The 24,412-nt window shown below is 42.0% G+C and overlaps 2 protein-coding genes across 6 annotated transcripts in view; one reads left to right on the forward strand and one right to left on the reverse strand.

Moving 5' to 3' along the window:
* The window catches only part of LOC112250370 (CD2-associated protein), an 81,278-nt gene extending 69,145 nt beyond the window's left edge, over positions 1-12,133 (reverse strand). For 2 of the 5 annotated variants that reach the window (XR_006083400.1, XR_006083399.1), the window contains exon 1: positions 11,739-12,133. Coding sequence is in view for 3 of the 5 variants with exons in the window: in XM_042321744.1 (XP_042177678.1) it covers positions 11,739-11,742 (4 nt within the window). In the remaining 2 variants the exon portion in view is untranslated. The remainder of the gene's footprint in view (positions 1-11,738) is intronic. The other 3 variants (XM_042321744.1, XM_024420457.2, XM_042321743.1) reach the window with 3 other exon arrangements.
* Positions 12,134-17,553: 5,420 nt separating this feature from the next.
* The window catches only part of tnfrsf21 (tumor necrosis factor receptor superfamily, member 21), a 38,455-nt gene continuing 31,596 nt past the window's right edge, over positions 17,554-24,412 (forward strand). Inside the window, exon 1 of the mRNA XM_024420456.2 lies at positions 17,554-17,892. Within this exon, the coding sequence (XP_024276224.1) occupies positions 17,830-17,892 (63 nt within the window). The 5' untranslated portion in view covers positions 17,554-17,829. The remainder of the gene's footprint in view (positions 17,893-24,412) is intronic.

Consider the following 24,412-nt stretch of genomic DNA (forward strand, 5'->3'; position numbering starts at 1 on the left):
ACGTCCAGTCTAGCTAGTCTGACACACTGTATCCTTCATATATATATATATATATATATGTATTTATTTTTTCCTTTATAGAGTTTCAATTTAGAATTTACATGCTGCTTGAGACAGAATGTACAACGGCCCCAGGGCCTACCCTGGCCTAGTGTAGAAGTGAAATTACTCAAGAAGGACATTTTCTCAAGGCTCGAGTCAGAGACAGCTGGATAGAAAAGACCTCCAGATCCAGATGATTGTTTCCCTCACTACAGTACTTCCTGGTTGGGCTCTGTTTCAATGTGTGGCTTACGTAACCCAGTGATGTATAAAATTGGAGAGGGAGAAACAGTCAAGGCCACGAAGGCGACCTGCATGCCAGCCGCATTCTGAGCAGCTCGACCCAGGCTCCTCTAGAATGTAGTACACGCTCACACAGTATGCACACACACATTGACTGACTAACTGCTATCCACCATATCAGCAGAGAGGAAACTCATAACTTCATACTTTCCCACTGATCGGAAAAGCTTCTGATGTGTGTGTGTGTGTGGTAGTTAAATAGCAAAGTTCAAGTTGGAGGCCTGATACTTTGACTTTGCACAAGGTACGAGGTTAACTACACCTAAAGGCTTAAAAAGGTAGGAAGCGACTGGTTTTTACTCAAAGTAAAAACACAGTGGGATCAAAGACTTAGTTATATTTTAGTGTTTTTAAATACTGAAGAATTGATTTCCGGATATCTGCGGAACTACCTACAATGCCTGTATGGCTCAGTAGGTAGAGCATGGTGCTTGCACCATCAGGGTTGTGGGCTCGATTCTCGGGGCACCCACACGTACAATGTCGCTATTTGTCAACGTCATATGGAGAACCAATGCTACCAAACAAAAATATAAAATGCAACAGTTCATAAGGAAATCAATCAATTAGGCCCTAATCTATGGATATCACGTGACTGGGAAGACATAGGTTGTGTGACAAAACTGCACATTTTAGAGTAGCTTTGTTGTCCCCGGCACAAGGCACACCTGTGTAATGATCATGCTGCTTAATCAGCTTCTTGATATGCTACACCTGTCAGGTGGATGGATTATCTTGGCAAAGGAGAAATCCTCATTACCAGGGATGTACACAAATTATAGATCAAAAAGCTATTTGTGCAAATGGAACATTTCTGGGATCTTTTATTTTAGCTCATGAAAAATGGGACCAAGACTGTACATCTTGCGTTTATATTTTTGTTCAGTTGAATTCCAACTGACTAACGTTAGCTAGTCCAAACCAAATGTTGGTGCTACTGAGCTACTATGTACTAGAGGTCGACCGATTAATCGGAATGGCCAATTAATTAGGGCCGATTTCAAGTTTTCATAACAATCGGAAATCGGTATTTTTGGGAGCCGATTTGCCCCAATTTTTTTTAACTAGGCAAGTCAGTTAAGAACACATTCTTATTTTCAATGACGGCCTAGGAACGGTGGGTTAACTGCCTTGTTCAGGGGCAGAACGACAGATTTTCACCTTGTCAGCTCAGGGATCCAATCTTGCAACCTTACAGTTAACTAGTCCATCGCAATAACGACCTGCCTCTCTCTCGTTGCACTCCACAAGGAGACTGCCTGTTACGCGAATGCAGTAAGTCAAGGTAAGTTGCTCGCTAGCATTTAAATGATCTTATAAAAAACAATCAATCACTAGTTAACTACACATGGTTGATGATATTACTAGATATTATCTAGCGTGTCCTGCGTTGCATATAATCTGACAGCATACAAGTATCTGACTGAGCGGTGGTAGGCAGAAGCAGGCGCGTAAACATTCATTCAAACAGCACTTCCGTGCGTTTTGCCAGCAACTCTTCGTTGTGCGTCAAGCATTGCGCCGTTTATGACTTCAAGCCTATCAACTCACGAGATGAGGCTGGTGTAACCGAAGTGAAATGGTTAGCTAGTTAGCGCGCGCTAACTAGAGGGACGGAAGCTATAGGGTTTCACTGGGAATACTAAAGTGCCTATAAGAACATCCAATAGTCAAAAGGTTAATGAAATACAAATGGTATAGAGGGAAATAGTCCTAAAATTCCTATAATAACTACAACGTAAAACTTCTTACCTGGGAATATTGAAGACTCATGTTAAAAGGAACCCCCAGCTTTCATATGTTCTCATGTTCTGAGCAAGGAACTGAAACGTTAGCACATATTGCACTTTTACTTTCTTCTCCAACACTTTGTTTTTGCATTATTTAAACCAAATTGAGCATGTTTCATTATTTACTTGAGGCTAAATTCATTTTATTGATGTATTATATTAAGTTAAAATAAGTGTTCATTCAGTATTGTTGTAATTGTCATTATTAAAAATCATAAATCGGTCGACCTCTATGTACAGTTGAAGTCGGAAGTTTACATACACCTCAGTTTCTCACAATTCCTGACATGTAATCCTAGTAAAAATTCCCCGTCTTCGGGTCAGTTAGGATCACCACTTTATTTTAAGAAAGTGAATTGTCAGAATAATAGCAGAGAAAACTATTTCAGATTTTATTTCTTTCATCACATTCCCAGTGGGTCAGAAGTTTACACACTCAATTAGTATTTGGTAAAATTGCCTTTAAATAGTTTAACTTGGGTAAAATGTTGCGGGTAGCCTACCACACGCTTCACACAATAAATTGGGTGAATTTTGGCCCATTCCTCCTGACAGAGCTGGTGTAACGGAGTCAGGTTTGTAGGCCTCCTTGCTCGCACACATGCTTTTTCAGTTCTGCCCACAAATTTTCTATAGGATTGAGGCCAGGGCTTTGTGATGGCCACTCCAGTACATTCACTTTGTTGTCCTTAAGCCATTTTGCCACAACTTTGGAAGTATGCTTGAGGTCATTGTCCATTTGGAAGACCCATTTGCAACCAAGCTTCAACTTCCTGACTGACGTCTTGAGATGTTGCTTCAATATATCCACAATTTTCCTCCCTCATGATGCCATCTATTTTGTGAAGTGCACCAGTCCCTCCTACAGCAAAGCACCCCCACAACATGATGCTGCCAACCCTGTGATTCACGGTTGGGATGGTGTTCTTTGGCTTGCAAGACTCCCCCTTTTTCCTCCAAACATAACGGTGGTCGTTTTGGCCAAACAGTTCTATTTTTGTTTCATCAGACCAGAGGACATTTCTCCAAAAGGTACGATCTTTGTCCCCATGTGCAGTTGCAAACCGTAGTCTGGCTTTTTTATGGCGGTTTTGGAGCAGTGGCCTCTGCCTTGCTGAGCGGCCTTTCAGGATATGTCAATATATGACTTGTTTTACTGTGGATATAAAGACTTTTGTACCCATTTCCTCCAGCATCTTCACAAGGTCCTTTGCTGTTATTCTGGGATTGATTTGCACCAAAGTACATTAATCTCTAGGAGACAGAACATGTCTCCTTCCTGAGTGGTGTGACAGCTGCGTGGCCCCATGGTGTTTATACTTGCGTACTATTGTTTGTACAGATGAACGTGGTACCTTCAGGTGTTTGGAAATTGCTCCCAAGGATGGACCAGACTTGTGGAGGTCTACAGTTTTTTTTCTGAGGCTGCTTTCTTTTGATTTTACCATGATGTCAAGCAAAGAGGCACTGAGTTTGAAGGTAGGCCTTCAAATACATCCACAGGTACACTTCCAATTGTCTCAAATGATGTCAAATAGCCTATCAGAAGCTTCTAAAGCCATAACATAATTTTCTGGAATTTTCCAAGCTATTTAAAAAGGCACAGTCAACTTAGTGTATGAAAACGCAATCACCCTGTACACTGCCCTAACCCATCTGGACAAGAGGAATACCTATGTGAGAATGCTGTTCATCGACTACAGCTCAGCATTTAACACCATTTAACACCATAGTACCCTCCAAACTCATCATCAAGCTCGAGACCCTGGGTCTCAACGCCGCCCTGTGCAACTGGGTACTGGACTTCCTGACGGCCCACCCCCAGGTGGTGAGGGTAGGTAACAACATCTCCACCCCGCTGATCCTCAACACTGGGGCCCCACAAGGGTGCGTTCTGAGCCCTCTCCTGTACTCCCTGTTCAACCACGACTGCGTGGGTATGCACGCCTCCAACTCAATCATCAAGTTTGCGGATGATAGTACAGCGGTAGGCTTGATTACCAACAGCGACGAGACGGCCTACAGGGAGGAGGTGAGGGCCCTCGGAGTGTGGTGTCAGGAAACTAACCTCACACTCAACAAAACGAGATGATTGTGGACTTCAGGAAACAGCAGAGGGAGCACCCCCCTATCCACATCGACGGGACTGTAGTGGAGTTAAGTTCCTCGGCGTACACATCACGGACAAACTGAATTGGTCCACCCACACAGACAGCGTCGTGAAGAAGGCGCAGCAGCGCCTCTTCAACCTCAGGAGGCTGACGAAATTCGACTTGTCACCAAAAGCACTCACAAACTTCTTCAGATGCACAATCGAGAGCATCCTGTCGGGCTGTATCACCGCCTGGTACGGCAACTGCTCCGCCCACAACCGTAAGGCTCTCCAGAGGGTAGTGAGGTCTGCACAACGCATCACCGGGGGCACACTACCTGCCCTCCAGGACACCTACACCACCCGATGTCACAGGAAAGCCATAAAGATCATCAAGGACAACAACCACCCGAGCCACTGCCTGTTCACAACGCTATCATCCAGAAGGCGAGGTCAGTACAGGTGCATCAAAGCAGGGACCGAGAGACTGAAAAACAGCTTCTATCTCAAGGCCATCAGACTGTAAAACAGCCATCACTAACATTGAGTGGCTGCTGCCAACACACTGACTCAACTCCAGCCACTTTAATAATGGGAATTGATGGAAATGTATGTAAAGATATCACTAGCCACTTTAAACAATGCTACTTAATATAATGTTTACATACCCTACATTATTCATCTCATATGTATACGTATATACTGTACTCTATATCATCTACTGCATCTTTATGTAATACATGTATCACTAGCCACTTTAAACTATGTCACTTTTTTTACATACATATGAGATGAGTAATGTAGGGTATGTACTGTACTCGATACCATTTACTGCATCTTGCCTATGCCGTTCTGTACCATCACTCATTCATATATCTTTATGTACATATCCTTTATCCCTTTACACTTGTGTGTATAAGGTAGTAGTTTTGGAATTGGTTATTACTGCATTGTCGGAACTAGAAGCACAAGCATTTCGCTACACTTGCATTAACATGCTAACCATGTGTATGTGACAAATACATTTGATTTGAACTTCTGACCCACTGGAATTGTAATACAGTAAATTATAAGTTAAATAATCTGTCTGTAAACAATTGTTGGAAAAATGACTTGTGTCATGCACAAAGTAGATGTCCTAACCAACTTGCCAAAACTACAGTTTGTTAAAAATACATTTGTGGAATGGTTGAAAAAAGTTAATGACTCCAACCTAAGCATATGTAAACTTCTGACTTCAACTGTCAGAACTTCCACTTGTGTCTTTGTAGTGCAAATGTTTTTGTGGAAGGTACTACGCAGCGTACAGACCCCCCCTTGCGCACTCAACGTCGTCAAGTTTCCTTGTAGGCCTATTTGGCGGAGAAACTGAAGCCAGCTGTATAGCTTATTGGCAGTTTCTGTTTATGAGTCTTTTATTAAAGAACGTGAAACAACGTTTGATTCTTTTCATTAAAATAATGCATAGCAATAGCCTATGATTAAAGGGCTCTACTGGGCTCTCACCATCATTATTATTATTCACGTCATTACAATTGAATCAAGTCACAATTATCAGCTTTGGTACTGACATCAGTGAGCAGGATTTCTGAGTGAGGAGAGACATGGGTAGGCCTACTAACGAAAATTATGAAATTAGAGCTACTGAAATCCAATGTTTATATATCCTCCAACATTTTAACAGTCTAATATGTCCATTTAATATAAGACATCACAAAATCATCCCTGAAGACCATGGGCTGACAGAGATCCTATTTGCGGGTCTGAAAAAAGTTTACGTTTTCTAAAATAATTTCCTGCAATTCTACATAATGTCTTCATTCATGTAAAATTACATTCACATTTTTTAATACCACAAATTACAAGATAAAACTAAAGACCCATGTCTTAAACACAATCAATAGCATAGAACAATGAAAAGCTGCCAGGTCACCAATGACACAAATCAGTATTCAGCCAGCAAAGAGTGGATACACTGAGTGTAGGCTTACAACATGAAGAGGAAATTATAGTCCACCAAATTTCCAGTGGCACTCAGTTATCCAAGGTCCCAGTGACATCCCTGACAAGTAATGGAACCCGAATTTGGAAGAAAGCCAATGTTACCAAAAGGTATGTCTTGTTTACCATAACAATGGCTTTATTATTCTTAATGACAGCATGCCCAAGGCCAATAACACGGTTGATAATCTGCTTCTCCATTTTATATTTTCAGAATTATAGAACTGCTATGATGCAAGACTTGGCGAAGACCAACAACGGCGAGGAGGACTGGCATAACATTTACTTGGCGCTATCTCACCCCACCATTTGAAAGTTCAGAGGCATTGCAACGACAGCATCAGAAATGAAAATGGAGCAGCAACTTTCCACCACAAGCAACAGAATTAAAAAATAATAATAAATCAAATCAAATATATTTGTGCGAGTGTAGCGAAATGCTTGTGTTTCTAGTTCCGACAAAGCAGAAATAACCAACGAGTAATCTAACCTAACCATTCCAAAACTACTACATTATACACACACAAGTGTAAAGGGATAAAGAATATGTACATAAAGATATATGAATGAGTGATGGTACAGAACGGCATAGGCAAGATGCAGTAGATGATATCGAGTACAGTATATACATATAAGATGAGTTAATGTAGAGTATGTAAACAAAGTGGCATAGTTTAAAGTGGCTAGTGATTCATGTATTACATAAAGATGCAGTAGATGATATAGAGTACAGTATATACATATGAGATGAGTAATGTAGGGTATGTAAAATTATATTAAGTAGCATTGTTGAAAGTGGCTAGTGATATATCTTTACATCAATTTCCATCAATTCACATTATTAAAGTGGCTGGAGTTGAGTCAGTGTGTTGGCAGCAGCCACTCAATGTTAGTGGTGGCTGTTTAACAGTCTGATGGCCTTGAGATAGAAGCTGTTTTTCAGTCTCTCGGTCCCTGCTTTGATGCACCTGTACTGACCTCGCCTTCTGGATGATAGCGGGGTGAACAGGCAGTGGCTCGGGTGGTTGTTGTCCTTGATGATCTTTATGGCCTTCCTGTGACATCGGGTGGTGTAGGTGTCCTGGAGGGCAGGTAGTTTGACCCCGGTGATGCGTTGTGCAGACCTCACTACCCTCTGGAGAGCCTTACGGTTGTGGGTGGAGCAGTTGCCGTACCAGGCGGTGATACAGCCTGACAGGATGCTCTCGATTGTGCATCTGTAGAAGTTTGTGAGTGCTTTTGGTGACAAGACAAAGGCTGCTGCGCCTTCTTCACGACGCTGTCTGTGTGGGTGGACCAATTCAGTTTGTCCGTGATGTGTACGCCGAGGAACTTAAAACTTACTACCCTCTCCACTACTGTCCCATCGATGTGGATAGGGGGGTGCTCCCTCTGCTGTTTCCTGAAGTCCACAATCATCTCCTATGTTTTGTTGACGTTGAGTGAGGTTATTTTCCTGACACCACACTCTGAGGGCCCTCACCTCCTCCCTGTAGGCCGTCTCGTTGAACAGCATTCTCACATAGGTATTCCTCTTGTACAGATGGGTTAGGGCAGTGTGCAGTGTGGTTGAGACTGCATCGTCTGTGGACCTATTTGGGCGGTAAGCAAATTGGAGTGGGTCTAGGGTGGAGGTGATATGGTCCTTGACTAGTCTCTCAAAGCACTTCATGATGACGGAAGTGAGTGCTACGGGGCAGTAGTTGTTTAGCTCAGTTACCTTAGCTTTTTTGGGAACAGGGACAATGGTGGGCCTCTTGAAGCATGTGGGAACAGCAGACTGGGATAAGGATTGATTGAATACAGTATGTCCGTAAAAACACCAGCCAGCTGGTCTGCGCATGCTCTGAGGACGCGTTTTACTCACGTCAGCTGCAGTGAAGGAGAGTCCGCAGGTTTTGGTTGTGGGCCGTGTCAGTGGCACTGTATTGTCCTCAAAGCGGGCAAAAAAGTTATTTAGTCTGCCTGGGAGCAAGACATCCTGGTCCGTGACGGGGCTGGTTTTCTTTTTGAAATCCGTGATTGACTGTCATCCCTGCCACATACCTCGTGTCAGAGCCGTTAAATTGTGACTCTACTGTCTCTATACTGACGCTTAGCTTGTTTGATTGCCTTGCGGAGAGAATAGCTACACTGTTTGTATTCGGTCATGTTTCCGGTCACCTTTCCCTGGTTAAAAGCAGTGGTTCGCTCTTTCAGTTCCATGCGAATGCTGCCATCAATCCACAGTTTCTGGTTTGGGAATATTTTAATCGTTGCTATGGGAACGACATTGTCAATGCACTTTCTAATGAACTCACTCACCGAATCAGCGTATTCGTCAATGTTGTTGTTGGAAGCAATGCGGAACATATCCCAGTCCACGTGACCGAAGCAGTCTTGAAGCGTGGAATCAGATTGGTCGGACCAGCGTTGGTCGGACCAGCGTTGAACAGACCTGAGCGCGGGAGCTTCTTGTTTTAGTTTCTGTCTGTAGGCAGGGAGCAACAAAATGGAGTCGTGGTCAGCTTTTCCGAAAGGAGGGCGGGGGAGGGCCTTATATGTGTCTCGGAAGTTAGAATAGCAATGATCCAAGGTTTTACCAGCACTGGTTGCGCAATCGATATGCTGATACAATTTAGGGAGTCTTGTTTTCAGATTAGCCTTGTTAAAATCCCCAGCTACAATGAATGCAGCCTCAGGATATGTGGTTTCCAGTTTGAAAAGAGTCAAATAAAGTTGGTTCAGGGCCATCGATGTGTCTGTTTGGGGGGCAATATATACGGCTGTGATTATAATCGAAGAGAATTCCCTTGGTAGATAATGCGGTCGACATTTGATTGTGAGGAATTCTAAGTCAGGTGAACAGAAGGACTTGAGTTCCTGTATGTTGTTGTGATCACACCAGGTCTCGTTAATCATAAGGTATACGCCCCCGCCCCTCTTCTAACCAGAAAGATGTTTGTTTCTGTCGGCACGATGCGTGAAGAAACCAGCTGGCTGCACCGATTCCGTTAAGAGTCTCTCGAGTGAGCCATGTTTCCGTGAAGCAAAGAATGTTACAGTCTCTGATGTCTCTCTGGAATGCTACCCTTGCTCGGATTTCATCAACCTTGTTGTCAAGAGACTGGACATTGGCGAGTACTATGCTAGGGAGTGGTGTGCGATGTGCCAGTCTCCGGAGCCTGATCAGAAGACCGCTTCGTTTGCCTCTTTTACGACGTCGTTGTTTTGGGTCGCAGGCTGGGATCCATTCCGTTGTCCTGGGTGGAAGGCAGAACACAGGATCCGCTTCGGGAAAGTCATATTCCTGGTCATACTGATGGTGAGTTGACGTTGCTCTTATGTTCTGTAGTTCTTCCCGACTGTATGTAATGAAACCTAAGATTACCTGGTACCAATGTAAGAGATAACACGTAAAAATAAAAAAAATACTGCATAGTTTCCTAGGAACGCGAAGCGAGGCGGCCATCTCTGTCAGCGCCGGAAGAAGGATCTGAAGTCACTGGTTCAGAAGTACACCACAACTAAACAGCTGGAGTCTTACCTGAAGAGCGTTGCCTACACTTTCAAGTTGCAGTTGGGAGTTCTCCAAAATGTACCTGAGAAATCTTTGCACCTAGCCTACTTGGACAATTCTTCAATTTCAATCCTTTCAATAACTCCAAAATCCTTATAAGAACATCCAGAACATTCAGCATATTCTTGGACGATTTGTTCTGAATTTGTTTTTATGGCGCTGCATTGTCATCTAGCCTACTCTTATTTGTTCGTATTTTTTTGTTATTTTAAATAAATGTTTTAGGCATACTTATTTTTTTCCCCATAATTTTGGGTATTGTTCTAAGCTTTTTCGGTTGATAAAGGTTTTATAGTGAATGGTTGGTGTGTGATGTACACATTTGATAAAAGCGGAAAATACATTCTTTCAAACTAAAACACACTGTAGAAACAAGATATTGTCTGTTTTTAGCCTTCAGCCATATGAACAAATTTATCGGACACATTATTTGAAAATGTGTTAGATGGCGTTATGCATTTCCAAAATGTTGGTTTACTTTAATGTAGCCGTAAGCTTGGTGTTGATAGCAATTAGTTAACTCACTCAGTGCTAAGGTAACGTTAACAGGATAGTAGGGCTAACGTGAGCAGGCTAGCAACCATGCAAGCTGATTTGTAAATATAAATTCATAAAGTATTTGCTTGTAAGTTGGCAGAACATTGTACTGAAACCAATAGTCATGAGTACCTACGATTTGGTTTAATTTAAAGTTATACATTTTACGTTATTTCTGTTGGAGTTGACATTGTGGGGAATAGGCTGGCTTGCAAGGTCCTCCATATTGCGTCACACCCTGCAAATGTTATTTCAGGCATGACGTCAGCATTCTTTGGTATTCTGATCCGTTTTATGTAATAACTCGAAAAAATAATTGAGGTGTAACTTTACATTGGGACTTTGATACGGATTGTGATGAAAATCCATATGTTATGTTTATGCTAACTACCCTTTAAGACAAACCACACTGCAGATGTGCAAAGTATGAGATGGAAAGATTGAGAGCATGCCACAGAGAGAGAATGTGAGGGGCTCACAACTGTCTCTGACATGTTTAAACATATCAGCTACTGCAAAGCAAGTTAGTTACTGAACTCTATAAGAAACGACAACACAGTAATAAACAGAAGACACAATCTTGTCGTGTGAACAGTATGTTTAAAAATAAGTCTTAACCTGAACCAGTTCCACAACATAGCGAAGTGTTGAACAACTTCACTCTGAATGTTACACATCCAACATTATGCTTTCAGCTAACTGGCTTCATGAAATGCAGATTCACATTTTCAACGTGTCAAGATCATCTCCTCCATACTTTGGGTGTGGAACAGACTGTCGAAAGTCAAGGAAAACCTATTTGACCCAATATTTGCAAGAAAGCGATCCAAGGGCAAACCTAGCTTGGAATGCTGTACAAAAATAACAAGCAGGAGGGAAATGTTGCTTCTTAGCCAACGTTACTTATGTCTCAACGCACAACCCTTTCTAGCTAAGTAAACAAACAAGTACAACGGCGAGGGTGGAGAAGATGGCATCCCATTTGCTTTTCCACTGGAGCTATTAAAACAGTGAAATTATTAGTTGGTGCTAGCTAACCACTGTACATGCATACAGCAGCCATTACTCCTGGCGCAAAAACATGGCCATTTAATTGCCTGTTTAGCGCCAGCTATGTAGTTAGATAATTGAGTTAACTTGCTGGCAAGATGCAGCTAATGACAGCATGGAAGCTATGGATTTAGCTAGCTAGCTGACATTATCACGTCTTGATGGTAGCTAACTTATTGTAACTAGCTAGCTAACTTAACGTTTGTGGATTGATCCATCTCACAAGGAGCATAACTTTACTCCAAATCCAGTCACGATTGATGATGTCAATGTATCCCTCTTATTGGTTAAAACAAGGCAATTTGAAGCGGGGAACATCGGATAAGCATAACGATAAACAAAACCACACAACGAAAATACTCACCCATACTGTCCTTCAATGTGGCCAGGACCGTCTCGCTATATGAGATGTTTGGAATCTGCTATCCGGTTGCTTGAGTTATATAGCAGCTTGAATGCTAGCTACTGTATGTGTATTTAATTCAAAACCGATAATCAAGTTTAGCACACCGTTACTTAAGCCATTCGTCTTTGCTTGGATAGCCAACCAAACCTATCTTTGTAGCTAATGATATCAAGATTACTGTACAGGAAGTTATCCCGAAAGTCTCCACCTTTCTTAGACTTGCCCGAAACTACGCCTGCCACACACATACAAAACAGAAGGAAACTCCGCGATATTTAGAAAGGAGAGTCCCGCGAGAGGAAGTTGGACTGCCATTCGTTCATTAGCCGAGAGCATGAACAGTGTAATGGTTTGGGATCAAAGAAGTCCATCTCTTGAATCAGTGTTGAGCGTCAACGGTGGCCATTAGTTTCCTGGTGAACATTCGTTTCGACATTTGCATCATCAGACGACAATCGGTCCATGGGGGCGACATGGGACCATGGAGCCTATCTTGATCATATTGTAGGGAATTCGGGGGTAGCCCTGACCGGACCATTGTCCAGCGAATATAATGGTCATTCCACGCTTTCATTGTATTAAATAGGTAACTAAGATATTTTATTGTATAATATTTGTTTCTTATAAATAAATATTTGAGCTTGTGAATGGCACTGTGTGATAAACCTACATATCCACGTAGTGTCCCATACCACGTTTTGAGTGAGAGAGAGGTGTGTGTTGTGGGGGGTACACACCTTGGTGCTCTGGCCAAAAAGCCAATATGTCCCATTTCATAATTCCCCTAGTTAGCGGTGGTGCGCGCTAAATAGCGTTTCAATCGCTGACGTCACTTGCTCTGAGACCTTGAGCAAGTGTGGAGCGATGGGTAACGATGCTTCGTGGGTTACTGTTGTTGATGTGTGCAGAGGGTCCCTGGTTCGCGCCCGGGTATGGGCGAGGGGACTGTCTAAAGTTATACTGTTGCATAGGTTGCATTATGATTAGGGCTTGGGTTTTTTCCTGACCACATTACTTGACGAGGGAAAAGTTGGGGACCTATACTATAGCAAATTGTTATAATAACTATATAAATTGTATACCTCTGCTGATAGGCTATGACTAGGGCCCAGGTTTCTCCTTGTCAGTTCATATGGTCAGGAAAAATTGCTGGTCCTAAATTCCAATGAAGAGTTGGTCCAGTGAGTCCCATCTGTCTCCCCTGTCCCCTCTTAGCAGAGAAATCCATGTTTGGCCTATCTGTACTACATGCAGTGTCACTTTAAAAGGAAGTACAGAGTGCAAATTCGCTTGAGTGGGTCCATTTGAGAAGAGTATCAACATCCTATAGAAAGCAGCGTAAACACAAATTCTATTCAAATGAATCTAACCACAGAAATGCTAAACATGGAGGGACACCAGGGCCGGCTCAGACTGGGGAATAGAGATCTAGTTTATAGTAGAGTAGAGAATGAAGATTCAGTACCGTCACTTTGATCTCTTATTGGTATGTTTTATGGTTCATTCAGTCAAATAAATACACACACTAAACTTTTACAGTAATACTGCAATGGCAAGCAAAGTAGCAACTATTTTCAGTTACTGTATATTGAAACTGTATACTGGGAATATATGTTATATTATTAATGCAACCACTGTCAGAAAACAATGGACTTTAATTTGCTGGTTGCTGGCTTTTATACTATAGCCTATGTCTCTGATCAGTGAACATTGACACTTAGTGAGATGTGCTGCCACCTTGTGTTGAAAATCCTAACATTGACACAGAGTGTAATCTGAAATCCTTTTTGAAAACTATGGTACGTATACTGAACAAAAATACAGTATAAACGCAACATGTAATGTGTTGGTCCAATGTTTCATGAGCTGAAATAAAAGATTCCAGAAAGGTTCCATATGAATAAAAAGCTTATTTCTCTCAAATGTTGTACACAAATTTGTTTAAATCCCTGTTAGTGAGCATGTATCATTTGCCAAGATAATCCATCCACCTGACAGGTGGGGCATATCAAGAAGCTGATTAAACAGCATGAACATTACACAGGTGCACCTTGTGCTGGGGACAATACAAGGCCACCATAAAATGCGCAATTTCGTCACACAACACAATGCCACAGATGTCTCAAGTTTTGAGGGAGCATGCAATTGGCATGCTGACTGCAGCATTGTCCACCAGAGTTGTTGCCAGAGAATGTAATGTTAATTTCTCTACCATAAGTCGCCTCCGTTGTTTTACATCATTTTGCAGTATGTCCAACCGGCCTCACAACCCGGAGACCACGTGTAACCACGCCAGCCCAGGACCTCCACATCTGGAGAAGTGTGCTCTTCACGGATGAATCCTGGTTTCAACTGTACCGGGAAGTTGGCAGACAGTGTGCATGGCGTTGTGTCAGTGAGTGGTTTTCTGATGTCAATGTTGTGAACAGAGTGCCCCATGGTGGTAGTGGGGCTATGGTATGGGCAGGCAGGCATAAGCTACGGACAACGAGCAAAATTGCATTTTATCGATGGCAATTTGAATGCAGATACCATGATGAGATCCTGAGGCCCATTGACTTGCCATTCATCCGCCATCATGACCTCATGTTTCAGCATGATAATGCAGGGCCCCATGTCACAAGGATCTGTACACAATTCCCAGAAGCTGAAAATGTCCCGGTTCTTCCATGGCCTGCATACTCATGTCACCCATTGAACATGTTTGGGATGCTCTAGATCGACGTGTATGACAGCGTGTTCCAATTCCCGTCAATATCCAGCAACTTCGCACAGTCATTGAAGAGGAGTGGAACAACATTCCACAGGCCACAATCAACAGCCTGATCAACTCTATGCAAAGGAGATGTGTTACGCTGCATGAGGAAAATGGTGGTCACACCAGATACTGACGGGTTTTCTGATCCACACCCCTACCTTATTTTTGTAAGGTATCTGTGACCAACAGATGCATATCTGTATTCCTAATCATGTGAAATCCATAGATTTTTGTTTTTTGTTTTTACGCAGAGGCTAGTGGAATTAATGCATTTATTTCAAATGACTGATTTCTTTATATGAACTGTAACCTAGTAAAATCTTTGAAATTGTTACATGTTGTGTTTATATTTTTGTTCAGTGTATTTAAGCTAATTGTAAAATAGTCAACCCTACTGTCTTGTCAGGGGGGTGCAAAGCATCAGGAGTCAAGAAGGATTCAGGTGCAAAACTGAGAAGGTGAATAAAACTAGATAAAACAAAATGTATAGACTATTGGATGTTGCCAAACCTTGACATAGAGGTATACTTACAAAATAACAAACAATAATCTAAATTGCCAAATCAGAACTGTGAAACTACAACCAGTTAGAAAGTCAGATATTGCAGAGTTTCCTAGGTCCGATTAGCACGTGAATGCGGCGTCTAGAGTGTGGAGTTTGGTGCTAAGTGAGGCAAATGTCACACTAATTTTAGACGTAGCTTAGGCTACTCTCCCTTGCCTTTCCTATGCCTATTTATCACAAATTCATAAAGGCCTATACTCAATTTATTTTAGAAACATATCACACAAGATAATACAATAGCCAACAATAGTCTACTTAAATAAACATAGAATACACAGAGCTTGATTATAGATGATAGAGCAGTTACAGTAGGCTAAATAAAGTTTTTTTTAAACTTCAGAAGACAGTCAAGACACATCCACTCGTCAGGTTGTAACAGACCAAGATGACCAGCAGAGGTCCAACTTAACATTCCTATTGCAGCAGTTGGCTTGTGAAACAGTCTGGGAAGGATAGACACAAACAGCGGAGTAGACCTATGCTGAATAGAACTGCCTCTAAGATTAGTAGGCAATTTATATTAGATATCTATAAGGCATTTCAAAATGTCTAATTGTTTTGTAGCTAGTGGACAAATGGTCAAATACTTTAATATATAATGTTATCAATATCAAGAAGGTTGATGAATATCAGCCTATCATTTCAATTCCTAAAATTGGCATGCATTCTCTCCCAAAACATCAAGGCCGCACGTTCATTTAATTCCAAAACATTAGTAACAAATATAAAAACAATATATTTAAAAGTCTCGGACTGCAATATATTATTAATATAAGGTACCCACTGGGCACAGACGTCAATTCAAAGTCGATTCTACATTCCATGTAATTTCATTGAAATTATGTGGAAACAACGTTGATTCAACCAGTTGATTCAACCACACCCTATGCCCTTCTGGTGTAGCCTAAATCCCCAGTGAATGTCAAACATATTTTTATCCCACATGTACCAGATGAGTGAATTAAGCAGACTCTGTTAAAACCTGCCAACTAGCATTTTTCACTAGATATTTGCCCTACTTCCTGGTCACATTTCAACAGATACTGAGCACCCAGCAGTCCCCATAACATTATTTTATACTTGATTAAAACATTTGATTTGAGCGCAGAACTTGGAGACACTTCTCACCTTCCTATATCTGGTTATATTTAAAGCAATCTAGTGACATTTAATCTGAGGGCAACAGAGATGCCCCTAAGGCGAAGGGAAGGAAATCCATGTTGAATGTCACGTCACAGCTTGATTGCACAGGAATGTTGGCCAGGCAGGCGAATCCCCAGACAGTCTCTGGCACTATATCTGCCTTTTCTATCCATCTGCTGAGTCACTATCCCACTTACATAGTGGCATGTGAGGGCTTTTTCCCATTTCATCCCTTTGTCTCCCCCTCCACGTGCACGTCAGATATAGTGTTGTGCTCCTCGATCCGCTGGCTCTATTTGGAGTCACTGTCTGAAGGCAAAGCACAATATCCTGCATCACTGATGCTGGACCATTGCTTTTCCACTGACACACATGAATTGAACGGCTCATTCAGCTGTGTAGTAGTCTCATGGTAATAATGGTTTGGGGATTAAACAGAGAATTCCCATTCTTAAAATGTGCAGAGTCCGCATGACTATGCCAATATGAACCCAATCCCACTCTTTGTGTGATATGCAAAAATATGTGCAAATCCCCTATCACAAAACAGAAAGTATGGGTTAAGGCTACCATTCGGTAGTGGATCTTTTAGCTTTTTAAAAATCACAGAACAGCATGCTAATATAGGGTAACATCCCATCCCTGTGCTCGACAATGGACTAATTGTCCATTAATTGACATTGTGAGCGAGTAGGAAAACATAGGGAAATTGTATGTGATTTGCCCTAGTTTAAATAGGGCTATAAAACACAGAAAATATCACGTTTTTGACTGCACTGGGCCTTTAAAGCCCACTGGACATATTTAAAGCTATACCTCCGGGATTTTGGCAATTTACCCTTTATTTACTTCCTCAGAGTCAGATGAACTTGTGGATACCATTTTTATGTCTCTTCCTGCAGTTTGAAGTTGCTAACTAGTGTTAGCTCAATTGCTAACTATCGTTTGCACAATGACTTGCTAACTATGACTTGCTAACTCTATACTTTAACAGCTGTTACCATTGACATCCAGTCATTGTGCTAACGTTAGATCAGTCAAGATTTGTATTACCTATAATCTACATAGCTTCATCAACATGAAATGTAACCTCAGTTTGAGCCTCAGAGTTATTTTTCATGCTGGTGTATTTGAAAGTAAAGGACACCAGACATATAAAGCCGACATACTGTATTTCCATTTGTCTCCCAATGTAAATGCAATTTCTTCCTGGAAACCGAGTCAACTGCGTTTGGTTTGGGCGAGCGGAGCGCCAGTACCGAGTTTCGTTGGTGACGTCTGTCGCCAGTACCCGCCCTATTCAGTCATCGCCCTGGCTTTGCTGCATAGACCGCACAGGAACCTGGACCAAAGGAGGCAGAATTTCAGTTTCTTATCCATTATCGCTATGGGAATTATACAATTCTTTCAGAACCAATCTCTCATCTCATACTATCTGAAGCTAGTCCACCCTCGCCACACAGACTATAAAAAACTGCCGGTTGAAGGAACACCAGCAGTAGATTGTTGGTATTGCTTCATAGCCAGTAGTGTTTCTAGAATATGTGTCCTGCTCATGCAGGAATGATGTACCACCCTGTGCGATGAGAAGTAGCCAAACATTTGCTCAGAACTGGAAAATGTCAGTGCTCTGTATGTCTGTGGCGGTAAGTACAAGGCACCTTTGTCTATTATTTTCTTATTATAAGAGTAACGTTACTCCCCGGCAGGTTCTCGATTTAAAGAGACATCGCCTATTTTTGCGTTTGTCCCGATTTAAACTTGCCGGTATGTGCAATTAGTCAAGTTAATATATTGTTAACTTTGATTATTCTATAATTAATGTATTGTACAGGTAATCTTATATAATAGGCTACTATATATATATATATATATATATATATATATATATATATATATATATATATATATATATATATATAAACATATCTATTGTCAGAACAGAATGGAAGGATGGAGAACAATGGCACAAATATGACTATTGTTTGCCCAATGAGAATGGCACAAATATTCATCATATTGCAGGTTACCTGTAAATGGGAATCATTTCTTGTTATTAGCTAGCATGAATTCATTGTACACTAATTTACTGTAAAATATTTATGATATATAATATCATCTTAAGAAGCCCTGTATTCAAACAGCTACCATGGGACTCTACCCCTATGAGATCATATATGTACTGAAAACATCCCATAAAAAAAGACTTCAGGTTCACATACAAAGACTTCAAGCTTTGTTTCTCCATGCTGGAGAAAAACATAGGGAAAACATTGACTACATTTGAAATACTGTTGTGGATGTTGACCCACCCTGCCTCCATCCAATTTAACATGTATATTTAAGTAATGTTTTCATTTATACATAGATCCATGTATTTTGGCCTTATTGACATTTCGGAATGGACTCAGAACTTACAGTGCAGGGCAATGTTTATATGAGCACTATACCAACATATCAGCCAGAGAGAACATACCAAATAGAAATCTATGCATGTTTAGTTATCAATTTATTTATTTATTTAAATTTTTGTAATATCTGGCCAAATCCTGATAGTAGGGTGGTATCTAACCTTCTTTACAGATAATGTAGTCCATCATCCACTACAATCAATGATTAACATTTAAGCAGTAAATGGGGTGTCCTTATCTCCTAGAATCACCATGGAACAGATATTTTAACAAAATTATATTTTCCATTCAAATATTACAATGCATGTCAGTCAGTTCAGTGTTTGGGCCCCTCTGTGCATCTTCTCTCAGGCGAAGTCCACTGGTTGTTTGTGATGCGTTGTTGGCAGTACATTGTGACATTAGGAAGAATATTCTTCACTGGCCCATGAAGGAGGAGGCTTCACTGGCTTTTGTCAGTGATAAATGAGGCATGACTGCATCCTAACAGACTCACTTTTCCTCTAAGTTTAGTTGCATGATGATGTTGCAACAGGTGCTGGTTTGGTTGTGTGTTATCTGTTATTGTAATGGCTTATGGAAATCTCAATGATGTTCAAGATACACACATAGTTACTTTTGCACTGTTGTGGCAAACATCCATATCTTCCATGTACAACAGCACAGTTAGGCTGTGAGCTAGATGTTGTGGATGATACTAGAGGCTCTGACAACAACACTGGAATGCAGCATGTTGCGGCACATGTATATACTGTATATGCGGTTATTTTAAGATAATGTCAGGAAATGTAAAATAAAATAAATACACCTGCCAAATGGCAGTGTCTGTCCATTTCCCGTTTCTCAGTGAAAGATTTCTGATGAATGCTTTCACTTTCCCTTTGTGTGTGCTCAGAGATATGCTTGCCTATGCAGTCGGCAAAATTTTGAGGTGTTACCTAACACGTGGACAGGCATATACACACACACACACACTTACAATCACAGGGGTTGTCATCATGTGCACTCGACCCCTAGACCTTAGGCACATAACTGATAGTATACTTAGGGATCTGGGTGTGCCATCTTGTCACAGATGTCTCATGCAGAAAATGTGAAGATGGATCACATCATCCTCTCACAGTAAGGATGAGAAATTGTTGAAACCGATAGATGGTTCTGGTTCAATATGTCACTGAACCATGCTGATTGAAAACCATTGCCCAAACGCCTAAGCATTTTCTTTGTGTTACTGTTGGGTGCATGATGTGCAAAGAGGCCCTGTACAAAGGGGTTGTGTACGTCTTGGGACAGGCGTGTTGTTGTTGGAGGTTGAATTACAAAGTGTTCAGGCAGGCAGTGCAGATTTTGCTGAGTCTGGCTGTCTCCAGGAACCAGCCCTGCAACCAGCAGCAGCACTGCAGTGACACGGCATAAACGGGCTGGCCCATCCTTTCCTCTCCTCTCTCCCCTCTGTCCTCCAGCCAGGGAGGTAGCATCCTGATATCACTATCACTAACCTCCTGGGGTTCAGCTCGAAACATATGAGTCATAGAACTAGTGATGCTATGGTTTTAGCTTTTCCCTTCAGTATTAATAATGTCCTATCAACAGCTGTGTAGCCTACACACATCCATCATGTATCAAATGTATTAGATTTAGAGGATACGATTGAATAGATATCTACAAACAAGATTATACTACAGTATGTATCCTCCTTCTCTTTGTATCCTGCATGGCAGGTATGAAATGCTGAAGAGGCTTGAGGTAGATTCAGAGTGATAGAGGTAGTTATCAGTGATTCATGGCCACTCACAGGCGAGGTGTGGTGTTGATGGGCACTCTCTCTCCGACAGCAGCAGTCTCCTGACAGGATGCCAGCAGTGCGTTTTTTCAAACAGGAGATGCAGGGACACGAGCCTGCTCTCTTATCTGAGCTAGAAGGGAGGGACATTCACTCGCTTTCCTCGCACGCTCTCCCTCTCGCACGCACACACACACACACACACACACACACACACACCGCTGTTCAGGCCACCAAACCAATGTACCTTCATTGTGTCACATGTTGAATATTACCAGTTGCACACTTGCTTTTTATTGGGTAAATATGTGATGTGGCTGGAGCTGGAACATTTTGTTCCTCATGATCATCATCAACAGGCAGAGTGTGTCAGCTAACAATTAGATGGTTTGAGTAATGATGTTGCCCTTAATTACCCCTAATCTTCAAATGTGCTTTCCTTCTCAAGGGGTCGATTTTCACATGATGATTTTACATAACCGAATGAAACTCAGAAGCATCTACAAAAAATGTAGTCCTGAGACCACTGTTACTGATTAGTAATGAGTCCTGGGAAGTGGACAGACTCCTCAGGGCCCCTGGTCTGTAGAGGGGAATTTGTCCAGTCATCAGCAGAATTTGATGACTGTCTCCTCCAGTGCCTGACTTCAAATATGCATGGCATTGTTTTAAAAATGCAATTAAGACCAGGGTTTGTAGAGGTGGTTGCGTACCCCAGCACAGACGTTGCATGCATCAAATCAAATCAAATTTGATTTGTCACATACACATGGTTAGCAGATTTTAATGCGAGTGTAGCGAAATGCTTGTGCTTCTAGTTCCGACAATGCAATAATAACCAACGAGTAATCCAACCTAACAATTCCACAACTACTACATTATACACAAGTGTAAAGGGATAAAGAATATGTACATAAAGATATATGAATGAGTGATGGTACAGAATGGCATAGGCAAGATGCAGTAGATGGTATCGAGTACAGTACAGTGGGGGAAAAAAGTATTTAGTCAGCCACCAATTGTGCAAGTTCTCCCACTTAAAAAGATGGGAGAGGCCTGTAATTTTCATCATAGGTACACTTCAACTATGACAGACAATATTTGATGTGGTTAGCAGCTATCTGATAAGTAAAATACCTATCCAGGCGTTTTAAGATCTGGCCTGCATCAGCAATGCCTGGGCAGAGCAACAGCCCCATGTGTTATAGCAATCTGGTGCCTGATGGCAGTCAATGATGTGGCATGCAACCATTGGTTGCATCCTGTCGGGCTGTATCACCGCCTGGTACAGCAACTGCTCAACCCACAACCCGTAAGGCTCTCCAGAGGGTAGTGAGGTCTGCACAACGCATCACCGGGGGCAGACTACCTGCCCTCCAGGACACCTAGACCACCCGATGTCACAGGAAGGCCATAAAGATCATCAAGGACAACAACCACCCGAGCCACTGCCTGTTCACCCCGCTATCATCCAGAAGGCGAGGTCAGTACAGGTGCATCAAAGCAGGGACCGAGAGACTGAAAAACAGCTTCTATCTCAAGGCCATCAGACTGTAAAACAGCCATCACTAACATTGAGTGGCTGCTGCCAACACACTGACTCAACTCCAGCCACTTTCTACGGCACAGTAGATTGTGTGGCATGCAACCATTGGTCAATTCATGCGACGTCTGAGCAAGGAAACGCAACCTTGATGTGGTTAGCTGATACATAAATGACCTATCCAGGCATGGTAAGATCTGCCATGCGTCAGCAACGCCTGGGTAAAGGAATGTGCCCATGGTAAGGTGCAATTGCGCAACAAATCGTTGTTTCTGAAGGGAGGCCCAGAATTTGAAAACGCCTGAATTAGGGCATTCTCATTTCTCTGTGAGTTCTACTGCAGTGTGTAAACCATTAAAAGCACTCTGGATTTGCCTCCCAACTTTTAACAGGATCCTGCATGTACAGAAAATGATGATGCAGCTTCCCTTGCTCTCCCTGCCTATCAGCGGTTATTGCCTCAAACATCATATTTCTGTGACAAATTGGCACACTGGCCAAAGAATTTAGAAAAAAAGAGTCACATCCCAGCCAGCTCCACATTTAAGAGGAAATAAAACATGCATTAGGGCTAGACTGGATGTACTGTAAATGCAGTGAAAGGATTGTAGGAGGGCTGTTGTGGATGCGGATGGCATTTCACTGCCATGGAACACATTCAAGCCATAATCACTTCAGAATGGCAGCGTTTACTGGTCCTGAAAGAATTCCCTTCAGCGAAAGTCAAACAGAAGGTCATCACACATCAACAGAACACTGGCTACTCTGTTTTTTCACCAGATAACATGTTGAGGAAGTTCCTCAATGTGCTGTTTAGAACATCAGCCAAGTTGTGGTACCTGTAATTTGAATGGATTTTCAAGTGCTTGCTATTGAGAATCTAACATATTTTCATGTCCCTTGGATGGATGTCCTTACCATACGGTGAATTCAGAAAGTATTCAGACTCCTTGACTTTTTCCACATTTTGTTATGTTACAGTCTTATTCTAAAATTGATTATCGTTTTCCCCCTCATCAATCTACACACAATACCCCATAATGACAAAGCAAAAACTGTTTTTTCAAAATGTTTGCCCAAAAATGAAAATATCACATTTACATAAGTATTCAGACCCTTTACTCAGTACTTTGTTGAAGCACCTTTGGCAGCAATTACAACCTTTAGTCTTCTTGGGTATGGCGCTACAAGCTTGGAACACCTGTATTTGAGGAGTTTCTCCCATTCTTCTCTGCAGATCCTCTCAAGCTTTGTCAGGTTGGATGGGAAGCGTCACTGTACAGCTATTTTTAGGTCTCTCCATAGATGTTAGATCGGGTTCAAATCCGGGCTCTGGCTGGGCCACTAAAGGACATTCAGAAACTTGTCCCAAAGCCACTCCTGCGTTGTCTTGGCTGTGTGCTTAGGGTGGTTGTCCTATTGGAAGGTCAAACTTCACCCCAGTCTGAGGTCCTGAGCGCTCTGCAGCAGGTTTTCATCAAGGATCTCTCTGTACTTTGCTCCGTTCATCTTTCCCTCGATCCTGATTAGTCTCTCAGTCCCTGCCAATGAAAAACATCCCCACAGCATGATGCTGCCACCACCATACTTCACCATAGGGATGGTGCCAGGTTTCCTCCAGACGTGATGCTTGGCATTCAGGCCAAAGAGTTCAATATTGGTTTCATCAGACCAGAGAATCTTGTTTCTCATGGTCTTAGAGTCTTTAGGTGCCTTTTGGCAAACTCCAAGTGGGCTGTCATGTAGCTTTTACCGAGGAGTGGCATCCATCTGGCCACTCTAGCATAAAGGCCTGATTGATAGAGTGCTGCAGAGATGGTTGTCCTTCTGGAAGGTTCTCCCATTTCCAAAGAGGAACTCTGGAGCTCTGTCAGAGTGACCGTCGGGTTCTTGGTCACCTCACTGACCAAGGCCCTTCTCCTCCGATTGCTCAGTTTGGCAGGGCAGCCTGCTCTAGGGGGAGTATTGGTGTTTCCCAACTTTTTCTATTTAAGAATGATGGAGGCCACTGTGTTCTTGGGGACCTTCAATGATGCAGACATTTTTTGGTACCCTTCCCCAGATCTGTGCCTCGACACAATCCTGTCTCGGAGCTCTATGGACAATTCCTTTGACCCCATTGCTTGGTTTTTGCTCTGACATGCACTGTCAACTGTGGGACCTTTTATAGACAGGTGTTTGCCTTTCCAAATCATGTCCAATCAATTGAATTTAACACAGGTGGATTACAATCAAGTTAAAGAAACATCTCAAGGATGATCAATGGAAACAGGATGCACCTGAACTCAATTTCATGTCTCATAGCAAAGGGTCAGAATACTTATGGAAATAATGTATTTCTTGTTTTTATTTTAAATACAATTTGGAAACATTTCTAAGAACATGTTTTCACTTTGTCATAATGTGGTATTGTGTGTAGATTGTTGAGG

Source organism: Oncorhynchus tshawytscha, linkage group LG05, assembly GCF_018296145.1.
Source record: "Oncorhynchus tshawytscha isolate Ot180627B linkage group LG05, Otsh_v2.0, whole genome shotgun sequence".
Taxonomy (NCBI): domain Eukaryota; kingdom Metazoa; phylum Chordata; class Actinopteri; order Salmoniformes; family Salmonidae; genus Oncorhynchus; species Oncorhynchus tshawytscha.